Source organism: Phycodurus eques, chromosome 9 (genome assembly GCF_024500275.1).
Source record: "Phycodurus eques isolate BA_2022a chromosome 9, UOR_Pequ_1.1, whole genome shotgun sequence".
NCBI classification, from domain to species: Eukaryota; Metazoa; Chordata; class Actinopteri; order Syngnathiformes; family Syngnathidae; genus Phycodurus; species Phycodurus eques.
This window is the reverse complement of record NC_084533.1, coordinates 14,275,739-14,300,462: the sequence shown is the minus strand read 5'-3', so window position 1 is coordinate 14,300,462 and position 24,724 is coordinate 14,275,739. Positions and strand designations below refer to the sequence as shown.

The 24,724-nt window shown below is 40.6% G+C and overlaps 2 protein-coding genes across 2 annotated transcripts in view; one reads left to right on the top strand and one right to left on the bottom strand.

The window, feature by feature from the left end:
• The first annotated feature begins 2,578 nt into the window (after positions 1–2,578).
• Positions 2,579–15,798, top strand: sfxn1 (sideroflexin 1). Its single transcript, XM_061684965.1, has 11 exons — positions 2,579–2,675; positions 6,803–6,972; positions 7,054–7,224; positions 8,123–8,221; positions 8,299–8,374; positions 8,654–8,739; positions 9,988–10,115; positions 10,198–10,247; positions 10,363–10,412; positions 11,799–11,846; positions 11,915–15,798. The coding sequence occupies exons 2-11, from the start codon at positions 6,809–6,811 to the stop codon at positions 12,009–12,011; spliced, it is 969 nt and encodes a 322-aa protein (XP_061540949.1). The 5' UTR covers positions 2,579–2,675; positions 6,803–6,808; the 3' UTR covers positions 12,012–15,798.
• Positions 15,225–24,724, bottom strand: part of atp7a (ATPase copper transporting alpha) — a 25,845-nt gene continuing 16,345 nt past the window's right edge. The window contains 5 exon segments of the mRNA XM_061684964.1: positions 15,225–17,282; positions 17,357–17,459; positions 18,442–18,559; positions 21,707–21,772; positions 21,774–21,911. Of these exon segments, the coding sequence (XP_061540948.1) occupies positions 17,009–17,282; positions 17,357–17,459; positions 18,442–18,559; positions 21,707–21,772; positions 21,774–21,911 (699 nt within the window). The 3' untranslated portion in view covers positions 15,225–17,008.

Genomic DNA, 24,724 nt, shown 5'->3' with positions numbered 1-24,724 from the left:
GGAGTATTTTAGGGGGAACTGTTTCCGCAGACACAGCTTTTAAGTCCAGAATTTTGGAATTACCCCCCCCCCCCACCTCAGGTGAGTAAAACGCACAGACAACAATTATGGGGAAACACAAAAACATCTAACATTATGATTGACACGTATAGTTCCCGCATTTAGAACATGTCGATAGGCATGCTGAGAAATGGTCCACTTCTCCAGTTGCTACGATACGTACTTTAATAAATATAATTGTGATATTGCACCAACGCCTGTGTGCGCGCGTGCATGCATGCTGCGTGCGTGCGTGTACATGTGTTGAATACAACTGTTTCTTTTGACAAACCCCTGGCCCCCCTGACTGAAATTGGTCTAGAACCACCACTGGATGAACACTTATGACTACTGTGCTACTGTATTTTAATGTTCATAATGGTGGTGCTTGGAGAAGTAAGTATTTTTTAAGTGATACTTGGTGTAAAACGTTTGAGAGCCACTGACTTAAACAATATCTAATGTTTACATGGCCAAGCTGCCTGACAACTCAAAAATCATTCCGGCAATACTTATTAAAGCCACGAGGGAATGTGGCTTTGCATACACCGTCCTGACTCTTCTGCATTCTGTCCCTCAAGCATCAATAATTTTAAATTATTGGTATTTTATTTATGGTTAGCCTCTGCACACTGTTAACACTGTTTTAATTATTACACTGTAGAGTTTCAAAGGTTTTATGGTAGTAACAGTTTCACCCAGAAACAAATGTATCCACTTTACATAAGCTAGATGCAAAAGATTCAATTCCTTAACCCTCTCGACCAGGGATGTCAAACTCATTTTTGTCGTGGGCCACATTGTAGTTACGATTTACCCCATATAAATGTTTAATTGCCTCATATAATTATTACATGGACACAACAACTTGAGGGATAACTAGTTTTGAAATCAGAAGACAAGGATGATAATTTATTCAACTATCATTTAAGTTGCTGTAAAAAGTGGTTTGGTAACAAAAAAATGCAATGTAATATCTCAACATTATTGTTTATTTCATATGACCATTTAACATTTTAGTACAGATTTTTCACAAGAACTCATGGAAGTTGACGCATATGATTCAGTTTCACGAGCCACATAAAATGTGGCGGGCCGGATCTGGCCCCAGGGCCTTGAGTTTGACACCTATGCTCGAGACCAGGGGTGTCAAACTCAAATTCACGGGCCAAAAATAAAAACTGGGACAAAGTTGCGGGCCAAACTCAATATTGAATGAAAAATCACTGCAATGTGCATGTTTCCCCTTTCTGCAGAAATGTAGTTTAAATGTTGCTTAAACATTGAATCTGCAATAAACAAACTTTAACATTATAAACACGAGAAATCAAATTTGCGATAAAAGACATCAGTGGTAGTTGTTGTTTTGTATTTAAATAGATAACATGAATTCTTCTGTCTCTCCATCTTCTATTTATTTATTTCCAACTACCGTTCTCTTTGATGTAAATCTTTTTTTAAAGGTCAAAAACGAAACAACTCCAAAAAAATAAAGTTTTTCAATAAAAATCCAAACCTCAAACTATTAACAGTGCCCTGCCTAGGAGTTGATAAAGGGCATTAAAAAAAACTTTTAAAAAAACATAAATTCAATTATGTTATATTCTTGGTTACAGCCACGTTGCTCCGCACACGACAAACAGGTCTGTCTTTTACTTTAGTGAACTGACAATCTGCCTCCCACCTATCTTGGAAGTTAAATGTTTTCCATCTTTCGTTTGTCCATTTTTGGGAAGGTGAAGTGTAAATTTGCTCGAGGAGACTGGTAGCATAGTTGCTAACGACTGCAACAGAAAGGGAAGGGGCGCTCGCCGGCCTAGACTGATGGGCCGACACACTAGCAAAACTTTCTCGGATTTGTAATATTAGTGGCGCATGTGCTATAGACTGGCGGGCCAGCTCTTAATACACGTTTAATATGGTCGTGCGGGCCAATTATAATTACATCCTGGGCCAAATTTGGCCCCCGGGCCTGAATTTAACATGTATGCTCTAGACTGAGGCATTCCGTCCTGCCTCAACTTCAATTAATCTAGCATGCGTGTTTTGGGGGCGTTGGAGGAAGCAGGAATACCCAGAGAATACCCACTCAAGCCCAGAGTGAGTTTGCAAACTCTAAAACAATTCCGTGGCTGAGATTCGAACCAAATGATCAAAAGTGTAAGGAAGATGTGCTTTAACCACTACATCACTGTGCTGCCTCTTACATAAATTCCTATATATTTTTAAATGAATATTTTTTTTCTTTGGAGGTTCCACTAAGTTGTTTATGTGCTTGTGTGTCTGAAAAGCCGCTACACTAAAAATGCATCAAGCCAGCATGTGTGAAGGGGCCACTACGGGAAGCTCCGTTTTAAAATAAAGGTCTCTTCGTGAAACTGGCAAACGGTGAAATGAATTTTCTCAACTGACCTAATGTCGTTTCCCAGCCGAATTAAAAGATTATATTAAAAAAAAAAATAATAATAATCTTCCCACTGAGTCGCGTACGTGTGCTTACTTTTAATGTGTCGTCCGGCTGCTTCCGGTATGGGTCGTGTGCGATGTGGCGTGTGTGCGGTGCTGACTGTTCGCTAAATTAGCTGGCTGCAGCCATTCAGGGACATCTCTCACGGAGCGCCGGAGCCCTCAGTGCAGTAAGTCATCTATTATTCAAAGTCCAAATGAAATGTTGTTGCGAGCGTGTTGGTGCGCGTGCCGAGGTTGTGTGGATGTGGCGTCGCTGTAGTTGAATCCTCCTGAACGCACAGCTGCCCGCACCGCCGAATTCATCTGCGCTCGAAACGGGATATATTGTCCATTTATTTGCTCCCAATTGTAAGCTCGCTGTTTTGTTTCAAGATCCAGTCCAGATCGGACTGGTTTGGTTCAGGTTGTCACGCACAGCGCGTTGAAGCACTTCTCGGAGGTGCGCAAAAACAGAACACCCCCCCCCCCCCCCCCCGAAATTGCTGAAAATATAAGCAATATTAAACGATAAAATGATGTGGATCGTACGCAGACAATTGGTGGTTAATGTGTAGCCACGCAGGCCCGCTGTGATTGGCTGAGAGTGACGGCACACGCCGCTGAGAGCTTGCTGATCACGGTCCAAAGTTCATCCTCCCCACATCACCTTCATTAACAATTAAAAGTATTGATTAACGCAGCGCGAGCCCAACCCCCCGCTGGGCTTCATACAAAGCACAGAATCAAGCAAACTGGCCTTTTTTGTTTTTTTCTTCTTCTGGCTGTTCCAACCCGCGAGTTGAATTCAATTGGAAGAGCGTGCACATCCTTCCAGCTGCACATTAGTGTTCATGTGTCACTCAGTCCAGCCAGCAGCCATGATTGGTGCAATTCCAGGAGGAGTTTCATCACCCTGCAGCAAATCCTTGCAGAGATTTACATTTGGAGCAAAAATGGTTAAAAACCAGATCCGACTAGGAGCAATGCGTCCACAGAACATGTTCATGGCAGTGCAGGCCAGTTTTATCTGGCTGCCTGTCTTTCCTCTTACCCCGACACAAACTATAATGAATGCACCAACATCTAAATAATTGTTGTATAATGTGCACTGAAATCCTTCAAAGCTGCTTGTAGGCAGCTATGAACGGACGGTATGGAATAGCAAGCGTAACCGTAGTAACATGATATACAGCACCTACACATTCAAATGACATTTATTTCTGCAGCTGTATCCAAAAGTGTGCCTTTTACACACGTGTCTACTAAACTGCTTGTAGACATATACTCAAGAATATTCAACAGTTTAAAAACACGCAAATTGAAGAGTATATTCAGGTTCCATGAAGAAACATTTCAATTCGGGATAGTGGATCCCACTGGCATCTTCTCATTGAAGGCTGTCATACTAATTTTTGTCACAGCTCACCGGCAACGTTGGTTTCCCTCACAGGGTCTGTTATGTCTATGAACCCATGCGTGCAGTAAATGTATAATTCTCTCATCACATTATTATACAGAGAGTTCACAACAAATTGATGGATATGTTTCAAAAACAGAAGGGAAACAACTATTGGTCAACTTAATTTTGAAAAGGGATATAGTCTGGTTCTTTTAGGAAGAAACATGAGGTAAACACTCAATTTGCAATAGCGGCCACTGTAAAAGGACCATAACTTTGACATCCGTGTTCCATTGCATTCTAATACAAGGGGTATTGGGTTGCAGTTGTAATAAAGTCACAATTAGAGTCGTGGAAAACACATCAAGGCTACAAATACAAAATAAATCAAATGAAAAAAAAGCAATTATGGTGGTAACTGAGCGTGGATTCTTGTGCCACATGACAATGTATTCCTACGCCGCTGCCCAAATGAGTTCGTTGCGCGCTGTTTGTAAATTCCAAACGTCATAATTTGGGATGTACCGTCTGTATACAACTTTATTTCTTGAAAATATAACTTTTTTCTAAAATATACCACTCCCACCCAAAAAAGTCACGACCTTTATAAAAATAGGATTTGCTTTTTTTCCATTGAAAATCTGTTACCCCCCCCCCCCTCTAATTACTTTTTTTCTTAAAATATACAACTAAAAACTACAAAATTGGTACTGAACCCAATCACGAATAGTAAGAATCCATGAGTAACTTACACCCCGGACTGCTCAGAAAAGGTTTATTATTGCCTATCGATGCCACAGGATGCCACCAAAGCACTACTCTACTGAAGAAGCACCTCAACTTACTTCAACATAGTTCCTTGGCACCAAGATGCCACAAGATGGTGCCAAAGCAATAATAATATTGGCTTGAGCACAAGACAAGCAAACAACAGCGGATAGGTTACAAAATAATTCAGCAAATAGGTGAATTCGCAATTGCCAAACTGCGACTGTGAGGGGGTTCACTGTATTTCGTGAAAAGGGACACGGTATATATTTGTATAAGAAAAACACTTCTTGGCAATTAAATGAAAATAAGTACAGTGTTTCTTGTGCAGCACTATTTTTTAGGCTTTACATGATCAGGATTTTTGGGACCGATCAGCGAGTTTAAAAAAACGATCACCGAGCCCATCGCAAGATGGAGGAATGTGTCTATTTAAATGACCTGTTCATTTACTGTATATACTTGTGTACTTAATTGCTCAAAACATTATATTTACAATAAATCATTTATCTTGGTTCCTCTATTTATGCCAGTAAGGCATAGTGGCAGACAGAACAAATGATAAATGGTCTTCTATTAGATGGCAGGAAGTAAATACAGTAATTAATGTGTACACTTTTTGTGGCATTTTCGTTTGTTGGTGTCCCGTGAGATTTTTCAATTGGAAAATATGTTCCTTGGCTCCATAAAGGTTGGAAATCACTGCTCTAGTCAGATCGTGTATTCTAATCAGTCAGCTCAAGCCAACATTACAACATGACAGAAATAATGGGTGCTAACTTACTGTAATCAAATTACTTTATTTTTGATTAAATTACTTCACCCACACCGAATCTTTAGAGCCTGATTCGACAGAACGTTGGCATGTTTACGGCCGACCGTTCGTGCTACCGCTAGCCTGCTAGGCTACATAACATTTTATTGCCTGCTTGTGAGCCGTATCGTATTAAAAGTACCTGAACATACCTCAAGCAAGCCTTAAACGAACGTCCTCTCCTGTCCTGAGCACCGGTGACCACCAACACACGTTTTTCTCCATTTTGTCCATATAATACAAAGTCGGCTCACTCCACTCTTGTTGTCATCGCCACGGTAAAGAGTGTATCCGGTCGCATTTGAGTTGACATGATAAAGCCCAATGATCGTAAAAAACGGGATGCGGTAGTATCGGAAAACAAGATTTTATTGCAGTAGTCTGACAGTGCAATCGTGAAAGAGCAAATGTGTCTTGTAGTCTGATCCGGCAATTACATGTTGTCTGTCTCAGACGTGTTGTCTGTCCCACGCCGCCGTTTTTTTCTTTTTTTTTAATAACTTTATTGGCCGTCAAATATTTCCAATACTACATCAAAAGACGCGACAAGGCTAAAAATAAACTAGGTTTTGGATTCAAATATACTATGCACGCGGCGATGCGGAGTAAACGTCTTTTGCGGAGCCGATCAATGACGTCATTGATCGGATCGGCGAATGATGACATTAAAGCCTATCAGCCGATCAGCTAAATATTGGCCGATACCGATAAGGCCGATAAAATCGGTGTGAAGTCTAACTATTTTGTGTCATTTCTAGCCGCGTAAGCCTGAAATGTTACACCAAAACGTTGATAAGGAACCTGCTCGGCCAATGTGCGACCAGTGACCGTTTACGTAACTAACATGGCATCGGCTTGGCACATTTGGAAGGCTGGCAACCTGCTTTTGTCAATGGAATGAATTGCGGCCAGAGTACTAAATAAAATGGTTGTTTGTTAGAGCATGGTGGAATTGTGATAATCTCTTTTGCCTCACAATTCTGTGGTTTGGGCTTCCAATTGTTCCAGCCTTCCTGTGTGGCGTTTACGTGTTCTCCCAGTAATTACGTCTTTGTCCCCTGGCAACTCTGGCTTCCTCCATTCAAAAACATTCAGGTTAACTGAAGACTCTAAATTGGCCATCAGTGTGAATGTGAGTGTGAATTGTTGTTTGTCTATGCTTTTTGTGCCCTGCGATTGTCTGGTGGCCAGTTCAGGTTATCCACCGCCTCTCGCCCATACCAGCTGGGATAGGCTCCAGCTCACCCGTTATTCTAACTAGGACAAATGGTACAGAAAATTAATGAATGGATGGCTTTATTTTAAATTTTTAAACAATATTTTCCTTTCACCAGATAAATATGGCTGCAGAGCTCTCCACGTCCATCAACATCAAGGAGCCCCGTTGGGACCAGAGCACGTTTATGGGCCGCGCTAAGCATTTCTTCACCGTCACTGACCCACGGAACGTCCTCCTCACCAATGAACAGTTAGAACGTGCGCACAAAATCATCACCGACTACAGGTAAGCCAGGCAAGCAGCTGCCAAAGCCACCGCCGAACGCACAAAGCCAGAGTTCTTATCCAGATGTTTACGGTCCCCCAGAAAAGGCGTAGTCTCACCGGGGCTGACAGAAGATGAATTGTGGAGAGCCAAATATGTCTTTGACTCCGCTTTCCATCCGGATACCGGCGAGAAGATGATCCTGATTGGCCGCATGTCAGCGCAGGTTCCGATGAACATGACCATCACTGGATGCATGATGACATTTTACAAGTAAGAGCTTGCAGGAACTTGCTAGCTGCTACAAATAACTAGAATGGTTGGACCTGTGGCTCTGCAAAACCATCACCACATCATTCACTATCAAAATTGGGTGAGTGAGAGGGTTGGAGCCACTTTTTTTGACCATTCAAGGTTGCCATACTTTTTACTAATGTTCTGGGGCAGTATGTTCTAGTGCTAGGTGATATGGCGACATATCAGAATCAGATCAGAATCATCTTTAGTTGCCAAGTATGTCCAAAACACACAAGGAATTTGTCTCCGGTAGTTGGAGCCGCTCTAGTACAACAGACAGTCAATTTACAGAACACTTTGGGGACATAAAGACATTGACAAAAAACAATTGTGAAAAAAGATGCAGAGTCCTCTAGCACTTAGAGCAGTTCGAATGACTAATATTGCAATAGTCCGGTGCAATGACCATTGTGCAAAGGGCGCTGAGCTATATCGTGGGGACAATAGAAAAATGTCTGTTGTGTCGGTTTTCAAGCAAAGATTTCTACAATGTATTCTGTAGGGCTGAAACGAGTCAGTTCAGTGCGAGCGTCTTCTCCGTGGTCCTTGCGAGTGTTTTTTTTTTTTTTTTTTTTTTTAAATAAAAAAAATAACCAAGCCATGGCTCTTAACTAAAAAAAAAAACCAAAACTCTTAAGTTGGGCCACTTGTAAGTCAAGATACCACTGCAGATATATTTCTGCTTGCTCACTTCCTTAGTTGTGGTAATAGAACAGATATTTAGGGACTTTCATATACATACACTTGTTATTTGTAGTTAGGTGTTATTAGAAAAAAGTTGCAAATTGAAAGCAGCGGAGCCCCGCTAACCCCGTAGAACTAATGAGAAACGTACGAGAAGCTGTGTGAATGTTCTCCTTTCCGCATCCCTCAGGACCACTCCAGCTGTGTTGTTCTGGCAATGGATCAATCAGTCTTTCAACGCAATCGTGAACTACACCAACAGGAGCGGCGACGCTCCCATCACGGTCAGGTATGGCAGCAGCAGGCATGATGCCTGGATCCCATCAGCCCCTTCATTCGCCGCTGATGTGCTTCTCTTGTTTGCAGTCAGCTTGGCACAGCGTATGTATCTGCCACCACAGGGGCAGTAGCCACCGCTCTAGGACTAAACGCACTAACAAAGGTATCAGTTCATCTAACTCCATTCTACTTCTCATTTTAACGGGCTGACCTCAAGCGCTCGGGTAGTGCTGACATGATATTAGCCGTGCACAAATAGCCTCTTTGTCCAAGAGGAGCCTAATTATTCACGGGGTCGTGCTCTGGAGTCGGCGTGTCTCCCTGCCAGCTCAGTGTTATTCATGCTGATTTATACTCGGGGAAACTTGGATGCATACGCCATTTCAGGGATGGATCTTGTTCCTCTATTGTGTTTTTTGAAGCCTCTTCTCTCTCGCTGCAGCACGTCTCACCTCTGATCGGACGCTTTGTTCCGTTCGCTGCTGTGGCCGCTGCAAACTGCATCAACATCCCACTGATGAGGCAAAGGTAAGGTGTGAGGAGTTCACCTTAAGACAAATAACTTAGTTGGGATTAGTTCCCCAATTTATGTTTGTTTAGTGAAAATGCCACACTCTTACACACACAACAAACACGAGTCACATGTTCAAAGTTGTGTGTGACACCATAAACCCTTCACAGTGTTTCACCCTGCTGGCCTTTCACAGAGGATAAAAATTCCAACTGGAAACTCACAAGCTCGTTTCCTCATATTATGACTAGATCTAATACTGTATCCTAGCAGTAATCATGGCTCCACAATTTTAAAAGAAGAAAAATTATATAGTACAGAAAGTGAAATCTCTAAAGCTGAACACAATCCATTGCGGAACGCTGGTCAACTTTAGACCTATAGGAAGTACTGTCCCTACAATTAAAAAAATAATAATAATTGGTTCCGGTGTCCAAATTGTCCCTATCATAAATCCTCAAACTCTGTAAGCTCAAAAATGCAATTCTAGTAATTACTAATGCATCCATTTTCTAAAGCGCTTGTCCTCATTAGGGCCACGGGTGATCTGGAGCCAAGCTCAGCTGTTTTGGGACAAGAGACAGGGTGCACCCTAGACTGGTCACCTGCCAATTACAGTGAACATATAGACAAAGAACCATTACCACTCACATTCACACGTATGGAGGATTTAGTGTCGTCGCTGAATCTAACATGCATGGCTTTGGAACGTGGGAGGAGCCAGAATACACTGAGAAAACCCGGGCAAGCACAGGGAGAACATGCAAACTCCACACAGGACGTAGGGATTTCAACCCATTTGCTTGCGTGCTTCATGTAACCTCCTGTCGATATTCTTCCATTGTGATGTCCTTCTTTTGGAATGAGTACCACAAAAAGCCAAACAAATATCAGAACATGTTGCCTGAAAAATGAATATGTTGTTGCTTACGGAACTGAACTCTACTAAGATACAGTAAGGTTGTGAACTAAGAAATTATATGTGACTTTAAAGGAGTATTTTCCCTTGTTTGGTCTGAATTGAACTTCAACAACTATGACAGAAAAAGAGTAATAGTGGTTATAATTTGGTAGCGGTGATGATTTGAGTTGCCTTGGGCACCTTGACAGTATTGCAAATCACTCTGCTTTACTGAACATTAGCTTGAATTACAGTGGCCTTTAGGGTCAGAAAGGTTCAACACATACTTTTGCATAGTCTTCACATAAAAGCGTCATCCTTCAGTTACTATAAAAGTTGAATTATCTTTGTTCCTTGTCTCCAGGGAACTGAAACACGGCATTCCCATAACAGATGAGAACGACAACAGGATAGGAGAATCGACCAAAGCGGCTCAGCAGGCCATCTCTCAGGTTGTAGTCTCAAGGATCCTAATGGCCTCTCCAGGAATGGGTACCAGGATCTACTTTGCATCATCAGTCACATGCAAAGATGGCTTTTCTCTATCTACTCTTCCTCCTCCTTTTCTTTCTAGCCATCCCACCCTTTCTAATGAACCATTTGGAGAAGAAGGCCTTTCTGAAGGTAAGACATGAAGATTGATTAAATAGTGAGGGTCAGATGTTGTTCACACAGAGAGAAAGAAGCAGCAGGGCATAGGGAATTCACTGTGTTTGTCCCCCCCACCTGCTCCTTTCAGAGATTCCCATGGATGAGTGCACCAATTCAAGTCAGCCTGGTGGGATTCTGGTGAGTGGTCTCTGACTGTCAACCTAATTAGTTGGTGTTTCTTCCATACATCTTTAAAGTGAGTTGAATCACTTAAGTTTTGAGTCAAACACTGTAAAGTAGCTAAAAATTGTACTCAAGAGTAGTTACTTATGATGACAAACTGAATAGTAAAAAGTAGTCCTTCAAATAGTTACTTGAGTAAGTACTTAGTGGAAAAAAATAAAAAAAAATAATTGAAATTCCGAGTAACTGAGTGTTATCCACATAACAGTGGAAGCGCGAATTGAATTTATGGAAAATATTCCCAAAAGGTAGGCTATAGGCTAAAAAATGGAGGGGGTGGGCATACATACATTACATATACACAACAATTGTATGGATAACTTATTTTGAAATCAGAATCCGGTACAAAATTACTTGTTCAACTATTATTCAATTTATTTTAAAAAGGGGGTTGGTAACAAAACAATGCTAGCAATGTCAACTTTATTCAAAATGAGTACAATTTGCTATTTTGGTATTTTCTCTTTTGGCAAGAAACATTAAGTCAACGTAGATGATTTGCTTTCACGGGCCACTTAAAATGATGTGGCGCACCGGATCTGGCCCCCGGGCCTTGAGTTTGACACCTGTGGCCTATACTGTTTTTTTTTTTCTAGTTGAGCAAGCTCAGGGTACATAGTGAAATTCAAGGCCATAGCTGTAGAAAGTTGAAAGCATCAAACAAACGAAGACTCAAGCATGAACCTGAACCTGAATCTAAAATATGTGCCTGAAGCAGGCCTATCCTAAGACCAGAGTCAGCTGCCAGAAGGTGGTTGTTGGTGATCTTGCTGGTGAATAATGGGCTGTTCAAGGGTAACAGGTCAGCACGAGGCTGCGGGGGATGTGCCCATTATTAGTGTGCCACAAGTGCGCAACAAATTGACACCTCGTAAGTCACGCCTTTTTTTCCCCCTCTCTGATCGGTTATTTTTTCTCGGGCATGGTGGTTTCTTGTATTTCAAATTTGAGGCACAGATTTTTCCACAGGTCAAATATTTATCTTGTCCTACTGTCCAGTCCTAATGACTGTTTTAACAAACATGACCAAAAAGTGATTTTCTTTAACATTTTAACATGTTTGACTATCACAATTGCAAAAAGAAGACAAACCACTTTTAATGGTAAAACAAACAAACAACCCCCCAAAAAAACACTGCTTACAACTGATGACGCCTTTGGTGGAATTAACAAAAGCTTTCACAAAAAATTAAAAGTCAAACACACACACACACTTGGTGACTTTGAGCCGCTGCCATCTAAAAATTAACTAACACTTTCCATAAAATGTCTGAATTAATTGTTACAACCTTGGTTTCCACCTTAACGCTACATTCATCACGCTTTCATTGCCGTTTTCAGCCTGGTGTTTGCAACTCCGCTGTGTTGTGCATTGTTCCCCCAGAAGAGGTGAGTGAAAGGCTAAAATCTGTATAGAATTTTGAAGATGGAATTAATAATACGCATGCACCGTCCAGCTCTATTTCGGTTAGTCGCCTGGAACCTGAGCTGCAAGAGAAGATCCGGGCCAGCCAACCAGGCCTGGAGAGAGTCTACTTCAACAAGGGGCTATGAGAGCCTCGCCCACCAGTGTCCAAACGCCGCCATGACCAGGTCGCTGGTCCTCCTCATTCAGTGTGCCAAAGTTAAGTTTGCATCTGCTCATTTCACACGGACACTCTTGCCTCTGTCAATAGTGTGAATTTTATTTTATTTAAATGCCATTTTTGTGTATGTGCAGTATTTTTTAAATAGTTTTTTCACTTCATTATTCAAATATCTCTGGAGTTGTGCCAAATCTACATTACCTCTGAACGACCTCAACCTGCTGTTTCATTACATTCCCTCAATAACTTTATTTTTGCCAAATGAGCGACCATTCAAAAAGGCTTATTTATCTCCAGGGAACCACTTTTTAAATGGAGGCAACCATTAATTGATCAACACGGTGCTATTTCAAAACCCTCACGATCCGTTTTCCTCATTTTATTTATTGTGCTTGACACAAGCACTAGCAACCACTCCTCACAACATTCAGTAGCGCTTTTATTCTTTTCAATATTCTGTATTTCCTCATAGTATGGGATAATTTACCAAAATTTGCTTGCTTGTATTTGCTTGTCCACCATGCTGGAGATCGAAGACTGAGTCATGTTTGTTTTCGTTCTACTCAGTTAATATCAGCTATGCTATACATTTTCCAATCACCTTAGGTGTGATAAGATGAGGCTATAAAGTGGGCATAGTACCGTACAGAGCAACTTTGGATGCAGTGGCAAAGACAGGACATGATGACAAAGTGATAATGAGGAAAAGGGATAGATACAAATGGATGGCTGGACGAACGTTCTGACATCTTTAGGCTGCCAACTAGTTAAAACTGAATCTCTGCCGGTTGCAGTCAAGTAGTGTACTCCCTTTAGCCTCAAATGCTTTAACACACCCTTAATCTACAATCAATTCCACACAGTTGAGAAAATTCTCATGAATTATGCCCATCCCTAATAATTACAACAAGCTTTTCTCTGAGCGGGGAAAGGAGCTGTCAATTTGAAGTGTCGCATGTAATCACATCGGCTATCTGAGGCCACTATTTGAGGAAATATGGTACCAGAAATGTTCATTTTAAATACGTCATGCCTTACAGAAGTTTATTTGATGTTTTAAGCAGCACCTCATGAGGATTAAACTATACCACAGAAAGTGGTTTTAGAGTGGTGAATTTTAACAATTCAGTTTTATAATGGTACAATATGTTATTATACTATTTTAGTGTAATTTTGAGTTATTAATAGACTTGAGTATTTGGAAAGCTTACCAAATACAGTTTACGACAATAATAGAATCCAACATCACGCTGGCACAAGGCAAGCTCATTTACAGTGGGTACGGAAACTCTTTGTTATATTGCAGACATTTGTTAAAATCATTTTTCCTTTTTTTTTCCCTCATTAATGTACACACACATGTACACTATGTTGAGAATAAAAACTGAATTGTTGAAATATTTGCAGATTTATGAAAAAAGAAACACTGAAATATCACACAGCCATAAGTATTCAGACCCTTTGCTCCGTATTTAGTAGAAGCACCTTTTTGAGCCAATACAGCCATGAGTATTTTTGGGAATGATGCAACAATTTTTTCACACCTGGATTTGGGGATCCTCTGCCATTCCTCCTTGCAGATCCTCTCCAGTTCTGTCAGGTTGGATGGTGAACGTTGGTGGACAGCCATTTTCAGGTTTCTCCAGAGATGCTCAATTGGGTTTAAGTCAGGGCTCTGGCTGGGCCATTCAAAAACAGTCACGGAGTTGTTCTGAAGCCACTCCTTCGATATTTTAGCTGTGTGTTTTGGGTCATTGTCTTGTTGGAAGGTGAACCTTTGGTCCAGTCTGAGGTTCTGAGCACTCTGGAGAAGGTTTTCGTCCAGGATATCCCTGTACTTGGCCGCATTCATCTTTCCTTCGATTGCAACCAGTCATCTCATCAGACCAGAGAATCTTATTTCTCACCATCTTGAAGTCCTTCAGGTGTTTTTTAGCAAACTCCATGTGGGCTTTTATGTGTCTTGCACTGAGGAGAGGCTTCCGTAGGGCCACTCTGCCATAAAGCCCCCACTGGTGGAGGGCGGCAGTGATGGTTGACTTTCTAGAACTTTCTCCCATTTCCAGACTGCATCTCTGGAGCTCAGCCACAGTGATCTTTGGGTTCTTCTTTACCTCTCTCACCAATTTCTCAGTTTGGCCGGAAGGCCAGCTCTAGGAAGGGTTCTGGTCATCCCAAACGTCTTCCATTTAAGGATTATGGAGGCCACGGTGCTCTTAGGAACCTTAAGTGCAGCAGAAATGTTTTGTAACCTTGGCCAGATCTGTGCCTTGCCACAATTCTGTCTCTGAGCTCTTCAGGCAGTTCCTTTGACCTCATAATTCTCATTTGCTCTGACATGCACTGTGAGCTGTAAGGTCTTATATAGACAGCTGTGTGGCTTTCCTAATCAAGTCCAATCAGTATAATCAAACACAGCTGCACTCCAATGAAGATGATCAGAAGAAATGGATGGCACCAGAGTTAAATATGAGTGTCACAACAAAGGACCTGAATACTTATGGCTCTGTGATATTTCAGTTCTTTTTTAATAAATATGCAAAAATAATAATAATAATCTGTCAATATGAGGTCCTGTGTGTACATTGAGGGGAAAAAAATAAATGTAATTTTAGCAAATGGCTGCAATATAACAAAGAGTGAAACATTTAAGGGGGTCTGAATACTTTCCGTACCCACTGTACTGCCTTACTTAGTTTTTTTTTATTTGATAGTTTTATACTATTGACCTTGGAAGTGTTTTCCTTCAAATATTTACAGGACTTCTGGTTTTACAACTGCATTGGTGTAGGTTAGTGATAGACCATTGGGTAATCCAACAAATTCAGGTTAAGTCGTCACCATAGGAACAGAAATCTGTTGTAAACCAAGGACCAATGTACGCACTTATGATGGTTCACACGTCCTCATCATCATGTCATTTAATTGTAGAAAGCTTTATCAGTATTACATAAAGTTTAAGACTCAAAGGAGGATATTTAATATCAAAATAAGCAGGCGCCATCTCGCCTACCTGGACTATAGTGGTCACTTTAATTTATACAGCACATAATTCTAAATCTGGCCAGAGAACCTGGCCACTTGTAAAACATCAGGGATGGCAAAAACAAAACAATATATAGAAGAAAAAAAAATAATTACAAGCAAAAACCTTGATTGATATTTTGTATATCGAATTTAATCCAACAAATGCACGTTTAAATCAAATGTTCGTGAACGTCAATTCCATTGCTCATCATCATGGTGTGATCACTGTAAAGATGTTTAATAGTCTCTGAATCTACTATTGGTGTATTGTACGAGTAACTTGATTTAAATAGTGTTTCCAGAGAGGTGTTTGCAGCTGGTATGAAGTGGCATCTGTTCTTGTCGTCAAAGTGAACTGAATGTAACGTTTTCCTGCTCCAGACAAGTCTTCGTCCACGAAAGCACAATATTGGAATGCTGACATGAAATGCTGCACTTTTGTTTCATTTTTTTGTAACCCTTCAACCAATGTTGTTTAGTTAACCTTTGACCAGCTGAGGGAGTAGCACAAAATTCCTATTTTAATGTTTACTTGACTTTTTTTACATTGATTTTCTTAACATAATTGAATCCAATGAGAGATAATCCCTCTTGAATGCTGTACATCTCAAACTACTACACAAACTAGTGGAAACTGTCCCAAAAAATTAAATAAAAAATACAAGTGATCATGTGAAGGAGTAAATCATAAGAATTCTGTATTTCAAAAAATTAAATGGCGTTTGGTTGTGCAGTTCACCGACTCTGTGATTTTTATGTGAATGATGAACCTGCCATCGTTAGGCACGTGACAAAAAACATGATTACATAAAATTATTATTATTTATTCCAAGGCACAGTATCTTAGAACAGGGGAGGAGGTTTTTTTCAAAATCATCCTAATTTCAACAAAAACATAACATTGAACTAATGTTATAATTTAGAATAAATTATGAGCATTTTGGCTCATTTTGTGTGTGTGTGTGGTGGGGGGTTGCTGTTGCGGATTCAATGTTTTTATGAGTCATAGCCCTAGGTTCCCCACTTCTGACTTAGGACATTCAGGGCACACTTAACTTTATTTAACGGTACATGTACACAGAATGCGTTGCTTGGACAGGCTGGTGTGATAATGCTCAGTGGACTTCAGACACGTCATTGGGAAAGCAGCAAAACCAAAGAGAGCGGGCGTGGACTCTGGTGTGACAAAATGCTGACTTTAAAAAATGCAGACAGCGCCAAAAGTGAAGAGGGGGGGAAAAAAAGCAGTAATATAGCCTAACAGTAAACCATTCATTATAGTAAGATGTGCCACAACTTATGCAAACACACAAGAAGCTTTGAAGCAGTAACACATGACACTACATTAACGCCATGCGACCAGTACTGATGGCCTAAATGCACTTGTGTGACATCAATAGGAAACTGCATGACAATGAGCAGCACAAATGTAACAAGATAACAGCACATTACATCCAGTAAAGTGAACGCCTATACGTCGTCATAGATGCACGTGAGGATCCAAGGTGCTTTCTTTGGAATGTGCTGGACTTTGCCATGATGGCCTTTCCACTGGCACTTGGCTAACACGGTTTCCAACTCACTCTCAAGTGTCATTTGGATCTTCCACATAGATTTAGATGAACATAAGATAAATACGGCTAAATATAAATATAATATACAACAATGAATGAAAAAGAACTAAAACATGAAAAGGTCTTTGGATACATAGCCGTGTAGGACGGCTTGTCTGAGGATGCCAGAGGGCTCTGACCTCAACATAAAGAAACATGGGAGAGAAGAGCAAGTGAGCCGGTTTGCTCTGAAGTGCTCGTGATTCCGAACGAAGGCCCACACGCTCTCTTGGAGTTAAGTGTGATGCCATCCAGACAGCGCCATTAGCGAAGACGCACAGGGGGGAAGAACGCAGCTACCTCGGGCACTTTGTGACAGGGTCCTTCAGCAGACGTCCTCGTCGCACGGCGGCTCCCCCACCAGGAGCGAGTGTTTGTCTGGCTCACTGAGCACCAGGCTGTGGATCGAGTGCTTGTCAGAGCGCAGCGAATTGATGGACGCCCGGCTGTAGTTGACGATGCGGTCGAGGAGGCTGAGCTTGGGCGAGGATCGCCGTAGCTCGCCCATGCCGATGTGGACGCTGACGTCGGACAGGCTGCCCTGCCGCCTGTCGCTGCCCAGCCGGGTCTCGAGCTTCTCTGCGCTGGGCTTGGTATAGCTAAACAAAAGGCGCACAGTGAAAAGGCGGACTGCGTGAATGCGGATTTAAAGGCATGTCACAGGGAAGATTACCATTTGAGTAGAAGCGAGGACAAAACCACAGAGACTGAAGATAGCGCCATGGCAGCAGAGCCCATCCATGGCTGTAACACCAGACCAACAGGAAGGAACACACCTGAGGACGCACATGCTTCAATTTAACACTAATTTGATCTCAACAGAGTGACAGTGAGAAGATGCTGAGATAAAAAAAAAAATTTCAAGAAAGGTGTAATTTTACATTAAAAAGTTGTCATTTTCTGAAAACAACCTAGTGAGAAAGTTTTAATAAGGAAATGTTTGTAGTATTATTATTTAAATGAATAATTTTTTTGTACAACAATAAAACAAAAACAATGAGAAGGAGAATAAAGTCATGATAAAAAATGTTTCAAGAATAAAAGTGAAATATGGACTGAGGAAAAATAAATTTAAAAAAATAAATTTGAAGTGAGAATAAAAAAAGCACTCGACTCAAGACCGTGGGAATACATTTGTATTATTGCAAGACAAATTATTTAAATGTTGGAGAATAAAGTAAAAATATTTCAAGAAACTCAATTCTAGATTTATGAGACCATATGAAAAGCCAAGCATAAAACCTGAATATTAGGTGAGAAAAACAAATGTAATTTATGAGACTAAAGTAATATTCTTAAGTGAATAAATGTGTAATATTACAAGAATAAAAACGTACTGTACATTTATAAATTTACAGGCTTAATGAGTAAAAAACAAATTGAAGAATAATGAAAATCAGAATAAATGTTAAAAAAAATAACAAACTTTAAATGTTTAAGTACTTCCCCTCTCTAAAATATTTTTTTTCCCAATTGAGTTGCACAGATTATAGGTCACATTAATTGTGGAAAAAGTGACGAAATGATTGATCTTTGGCTCATGTTTTTATATCACAGAAACCAGGAAATTGAACAGGGGTGTGTAGACTTTTCTATATCCATTTCATGCACACGCATACTTCTTACTTGAACATTTACTGTTGAGATGAAGATTGTTCAGCATTTTGTCAAGTTATATTTTAGTGTACCAATCACAATCTTTGGTTTCCAGAGCTGTTGAGGCCCTTTGCGATCAGACACATGGCTGTGGTCTTTTACCTGCAGCGATGGGAATGCCAACCAGATTGTAGATGAGAGCAAAGACAAAGTTGATCCTGATCCTCTTGACTGTCTTTTTCGAGAGGTCGATACTGCTAACCACATCCAGCAGGTCATTCTGTCAACACAAGGAGAAAAAAAAAAAATCAAAATAAATCACTCGTATGAAGAGTAGTATAATACACACGAATTTGAAGCTTTTTCAAACAAATGACAAAAAGGTTTACCACATTTGAGAATTGCACATCAAAAAGTCAGTCAACAAAATTAAGTGTAAATATATGTATTGTTAGCTCAACGTTTTCTCTTCAGTTACACACAGAAATGACAAGATTGCTCAAAGCAGATTCTCAATACCAGTCCATCGAAAATTTACATTAGTCCCAGTTGTGTAATTTTTGTTGCATTAATTTGTTTTGTTTTTTTCTCCTAAACTTGGTTAATTAAAATGTATTTGTCTCATTCATTCATCAAATTAAATCAGTTAATAGACACACAGTATATTGTAATTGTAATTAAAACTAAATATATTAGTGACTGCGATTGGCTGGCGACCAGTTCAGGGTCGCCAGCCTCTCGCCCGACGTCAGCTGAGATAGGCGCCAGCACGCCCGCGACCCTAGTGGTGATAAGCGGTACAAAAAAAAGGATGGATAATATTCATGAAATGAACTACTTTTACAGTAAAATGCATTCAATACATTTATTTGAATAACAATTAATTTTACATAATAAAATGGAAAAAGGCGGCATGGTGTACGACTGGTTAGAGCGTCTGCCTCACAGGTCTGAGGACTGGGGTTCAATCCCCGGCCCCGCCTGTGTGGAATTTGCATGTTCTCCCCGTGCCTGCGTGGGTTTTCTCCGGGCACTCCGGTTTCCTCCCACATCCCAAAAACATGCATGGTAGGTTAATTGAAGTCTCTAAATTGCCCGTAGGTGTGAACGTGAGTGCGGATGGTTGTTTGTTTGTATGTGCCCTGTTCCGGGTGTACCCCGCCTCCTGCCTGATGATAGCTGGGATAGGCTACAGCACTCCCGCGACCCTTGTGAGGATAAGTGGCTCAGAAAATAGATGGATGAATGGAAAAATTTACATATCCCACTGTCGGTTCAAATCCTGGCACCATGCGGGCTTTCATGTGTCTTGCACTGAGGAGAGGCTTCTGTCGGGCCACTCTGCCATAAAGCCCCAACTGGTGGAGGGCTGCAGTGATGGTTGACTTTCTACACCATTCTCCCATCTCCCGACTGAATCTCTGGAGCGAAGCCACAGTGACCTTTGGGTTCTTCTTTACCTTACTCACAAAGGCTCTTCTCACCCGATTGCTCAGTTTGGCCGGACGGCCAGCTCTAGGAAAGGTTCTGGTCATCCTAAACGTCTTCCATTTCAGGATTATGGAGGCCACTGTGCTCTAAGGAAGATTAAGTGCAGCAGAATTTTTTTTGTAACCTTGACCAGATCTGTGTCTTGCCACAATTCTGTCTCTGAACTCTTCAGGCAGTTCCTTTGACCTCATGATTCTCATTTGCTCTGATATGCACTGTGAACTGTAAGGTCTTATATAGACAGGTGTGTGGCTTTCCTAATCGAGTCGAATAAGTATAATCAAACACAGCTGGAGTCCAATGTAGGTGTAGAACCATCAAGGATGATCAGAAGAAATGGACGGCACCCAAGTTAGATATATAAGTGCCACAGCAAAGGGTCTGAATACTTATGGCTGTGTGATATTTCAGTTTTTCTTTTTTAATAAATCTGCAAAACTTCCAACAATTATTTTTTTTTCTGTCAATATGGGGTGCTGTGTGTACATTAATGAGGAAAAACATGAACTTAAATGATTTTAGCAAATGGCTGCAATATAACAAAGAGTGAAAAATTTAAGGGGTCTGAATACTTTCCATACCCACTGTATACCCTTGCGCACTAACAACACAACACTGCTCCAAAATCATGTTCAGGCGGAAAATGTAATATTCTTTATAAAAAAAATTACTGCGCTGTCTTAAATTCAAATTGATGGATGCGTCACTGGGCACCAGCTGTCCACATCACAGTAAGCAGAGACCAAGACCGTACAAAAAGCCTTTAACACTTCACAAAAGCGAACGACTATGTCACATCATCTTCTCAAACGTTTTTTCAAAGGTCTACTGACAAACCCCACGGATTAAACGGATATTTTACTTCCATATTATAAAAATTTACCTTTATGGCTCACGGGCTTCCTTCTGCAACAAAGCATATTGCGATCGATTTTAACAAAACGAGCCCCACTCAAATGTATCTAACGTAACTATTTTAAACTGTTATTGTCTATTAAAAAACATCCAGACTTTCAATCTCGGCGACAATTATGCTGCACGGCTCCTGCAGACTAAGGGAAGAGGCAGAGTTTTATAACACTTCTCCAACAGTTGAGCGTTCAAGAGCATTGATAGATTTGTTCTCAAGCTATTTTCAACACTTTAAATTGGTTAATGTGTAAAATAACAGATTAGGTTGGGACAGACTGATTTATGAAAAAATAGGAAATTGCCCAACGGCACGGTGAAAGACTGGTTAGCACATCTGACTCACAGTTCTGAGGACCCGGGTTCAAATCCAGCCTTGCCTGTGTGGAGTTTGTAAGTTCTTCCAGTGCCTGCGCGGGTTTTCTCCGGGTACTCCAGTTTTCTCCCACATCCCAAAAACATGGGTGGTAGGTTAAATGAAGACACTAAATTGTCCGTAAGTGTGAATGTGAGTGCGAATGGTTGTTTGTTATATGTGCCCTGCGATTGGCTGGCGACCAGGTCAGGGTGTACCCCGCCTCTCGCCCGAAGATAGCTAGGATAGGTTCCACCACGCCCGCGACGCTAGTGAGGATAAGCGGTACAGAAAATGAATGAATTAATTAATTACATTGACCATATTTGGACATACGGCGTTTCCTCCCGACGACGGTATGTCACACACACATTTAAACTATCCATCCATTTTCTATTTTTTTTTTTTATACTTCATCTACAAATTACTTTCCATTTTCAAAATCAAATGTGACCCTTGAGCATAAAAGTTTGCCCAACACTGCTCAAAATCAATACAGGATCTGTATCCAACAATTCTGCCTTTACAAACATAATAAAGTTCAGTTTTGATTGATGGCTCCAGAGGTATTTTCTTAAGGAAATAAACTTGTAACCAAAACAGCACTTCTCTAACAGTTCTAATCAGAATGGCACATTTTCTTATGAGAGCATAAGAGCAAAACATTCGCACCCTGATCAAGACCACGTCAGCTGCCTCGATGGCCACATCAGTGCCGGTTCCAATGGCAATTCCGACAGTCTGCCATGGCCAGAGCGGGTGAATCATTGATGCCGTCGCCCACCATGGCGACCCTTTTTCCCGACTGCTGCAGCTGCTCCACCTTGGCCACCTTGTGGGAGGGCAGCACCTCCGCAAACACCTTCCTGATGCCCACCTGAGGCAGGGAGAAGACATGCAAGTGGGTTCAATATTTAGATTTATGACTGCAAAATTGCATTAATTCTCAAAGAGAATTAACCAGGAATTGATTAAATTAAAAGTTGGCTCTTAATAGAAAACTTACCGTAAATATAGTTGGGGAAAATACATTTTAGCAGAATTCTGACTAAAACAACCAGCTTTTATGTACAACCCCAATTCCCAAGTTGGGACATTGTGTTAAACTTGAATAAAAATAGAACACAATGATTTGCAAATCATGTTCAACCTATATTTAATTGAATACACTATAAAGACAAGATACTTCATGTTCAAACAGGGCAATCTAGCATACTACTTGCACTTTTTTACTACGAAGCCACGCTGTTGTACCACCTGCAGAAAGTGGTTTGGCATTGTCTTGCTGAAATAAGCAGGGCTGTCCATGAAAAAGATGTTGCTTGGATGGCAGCATATGTTTCTCCAAAACCTGTATGTACCTTTCACCATTAATGGTGCCTTCACAGATGTGTAAATTACCCATGCCATTGGCACGAACACAGCCCCATACCATCACAGATGCTGGCTTTTGAACTTTGCATCCATAACAATCCGGATGGTTCTTTTCCTCTTTGGCCCGGAGGACACGAGGCCCATAAAATTCTAAGTTAATGATTATTTGCTAAAAACAATCACGTTTATCAGTTTGAACATTACGTATCTTGTCTTTGTAGTGCATTCAATTAAATATAGGTTGAACGTGATTTACAAATAATTGTATTCTGTTTTTATTTGTTTACCACAACGTCCCAACTTCATTGGAATTGGGGTTGTATATACCTGTGTACTGTATACTGAGTACTGTATCCATCCATCCATCCATTATCTGTACCGCTTATCCTCACTAGGGTCGCGGGCGTGCTGGAGTCCATCCCAGCTCAAAACTATTCTCTAGCATTTTAGACAAAAGTGAAAACATCAATGACCACTAGGGGGCATTCAAGGATGGGCCACTGACATAGGTTTAGGTCAAATCAACATTACAACATGACAGAAATAATGGGTGCTAACTTACTGGAATTAAATTATTTTGCAATTAAATTACTTTAATAAATACTGTTAATGACACACTTACTCTAACTTTCTCACTGTCCCGCCTATATGTACGGGTGTTGTCCAGAGTTTGCGTCCGTTTGGCTTTTCCTTCCCCCACCATGCTGCGTTGCGTGAACGCGGCATGTTCCTCCTTGTGTACATTCTACAGGTGCCCGATCAAATTTGTTGTGTTGAAGCATTTAGCTGACGTTCCCCACGACGTACTTCAGCTGTGCCCAGACTGCAAATAACTTAACGTGTTGTTTGTCTGAGACACCGCAAAATAGTCCCACACCGAGGATGTGTTTTTTCACCAACAAGATTGGGAGGGGAAAAATAAATAAATAAATAAACGTTCTTGGCCGTCAGATAGTTACAGTACTCCGCCACAAGACAATGCTAAAAATAAACTAGCTTTTGGATTCATACGAGACGGCGACACGGAGTTAAATGTCTTTTGCGGAGCCGATCGATTATGTCATTGATTGCATCGGCTAATTATGACATGAAAGCCGATCAGCATAAAATGCTAATAATCGGCCGATACCGATCACACTGATCAAAAAAAGAACTCTGTTAAGCTCTAGAAATCATCATACATGTCTATAAATTTTTGCATCCATCCGAAAATCTTGACAACCTCAACTGACTCGTCACACCATGCAAAATACAGCGGGAAATATTCAGAAAAAAAGTGCAGTTATCCACGTACCTTGTAAATGCATAAATAAAAACAAAAAAATTGTGGCGGTGCATGAAAAAAAACAAACCCAAACCAAACTCTTTTGTACTAAAGCTGTTTACTGACATTTTCTACTATTCAATTGTTTAAAATATTTCTACAGAGGGAGTAATGTTGGTGGACAATATTAGGTTCATAAGTTAATTAACAACATAAATGCTTCCTACCATATATATATATATATATATATATATATATATATATATATATATATATATATATCATTATTTTGGTACAACTGAATATGTTTATGTGCAAGAGACTATTATTAGTGGCTAAGACATCTGAGACTGTAATGGGGTCCTTCAAACCCATAATAAGGGTCCTGTAATTTTCAAGTGACAACATCTAGCTATTGTCGTCACACGTGGCTGTAATTGCTGCTGATGTGCTTTGGGTTGCAGTTGAGTAAGAGTGCTAAAGTTATAGTCATAACTTGGGGTCCTTCAAACCTGGAAAAAGGGCCCTTTAATCTTCAGTAGACAATCTCCAGCTATTGTTGTCACATGGCTGTAATTGTTGCTGATGTGCTGTGTGAGGCAGTGTTGGACAGTAAAAGAGATTATTTTTCACATTCCCCCCTCATGCCTGGATTTTTGTGTGTGTGACAATAATGTGTTCTCCATCCCACACAGGCCAGATTGGACCCTCTGACGGCCCAGTTGTGGCCTACGGGCTGTAGGTTTGAAACCCTTGACCTAGACCTTTTTGAAAGGAGAGAGGCTCTTTTCATTTAATGTTGTGAATGAAATTTTGTTTATGAATCTGTTGGGTCTGCGGGATGAGTAATATTTAACACAACATTTAACATGATTTTGTTCTTCAATGAAATAAATGGTTATTCAATCAAATATTTCAAACTTAAAATGTCATACTTTTTAATTGTATTATTTGCTTGCATGTCTAACCATGACAAAACAAAAGGTTTGTATCTATGCTTGTCATGTGTCATATGGTTACTTTCCAAATTTCCCAGCTAAACTTTCCATGGA

What these genes read in the sequence shown, in the direction of transcription:
- sfxn1 (XM_061684965.1), top strand. Translation starts at nt 6,809, where the DNA reads ATGGCTGCAGAGCTCTCCACGTCCATCAACATCAAGGAGCCCCGTTGG. An exon ending in GACTAAACGCACTAACAAAG is followed by an intron (nt 8,375 to 8,653) that starts GTATCAGTTCAT and finishes CTCTCGCTGCAG; the next exon opens with CACGTCTCACCTCTGATCGG. An exon ending in AATGGCCTCTCCAGGAATGG is followed by an intron (nt 10,116 to 10,197) that starts GTACCAGGATCT and finishes TTTTCTTTCTAG; the next exon opens with CCATCCCACCCTTTCTAATG.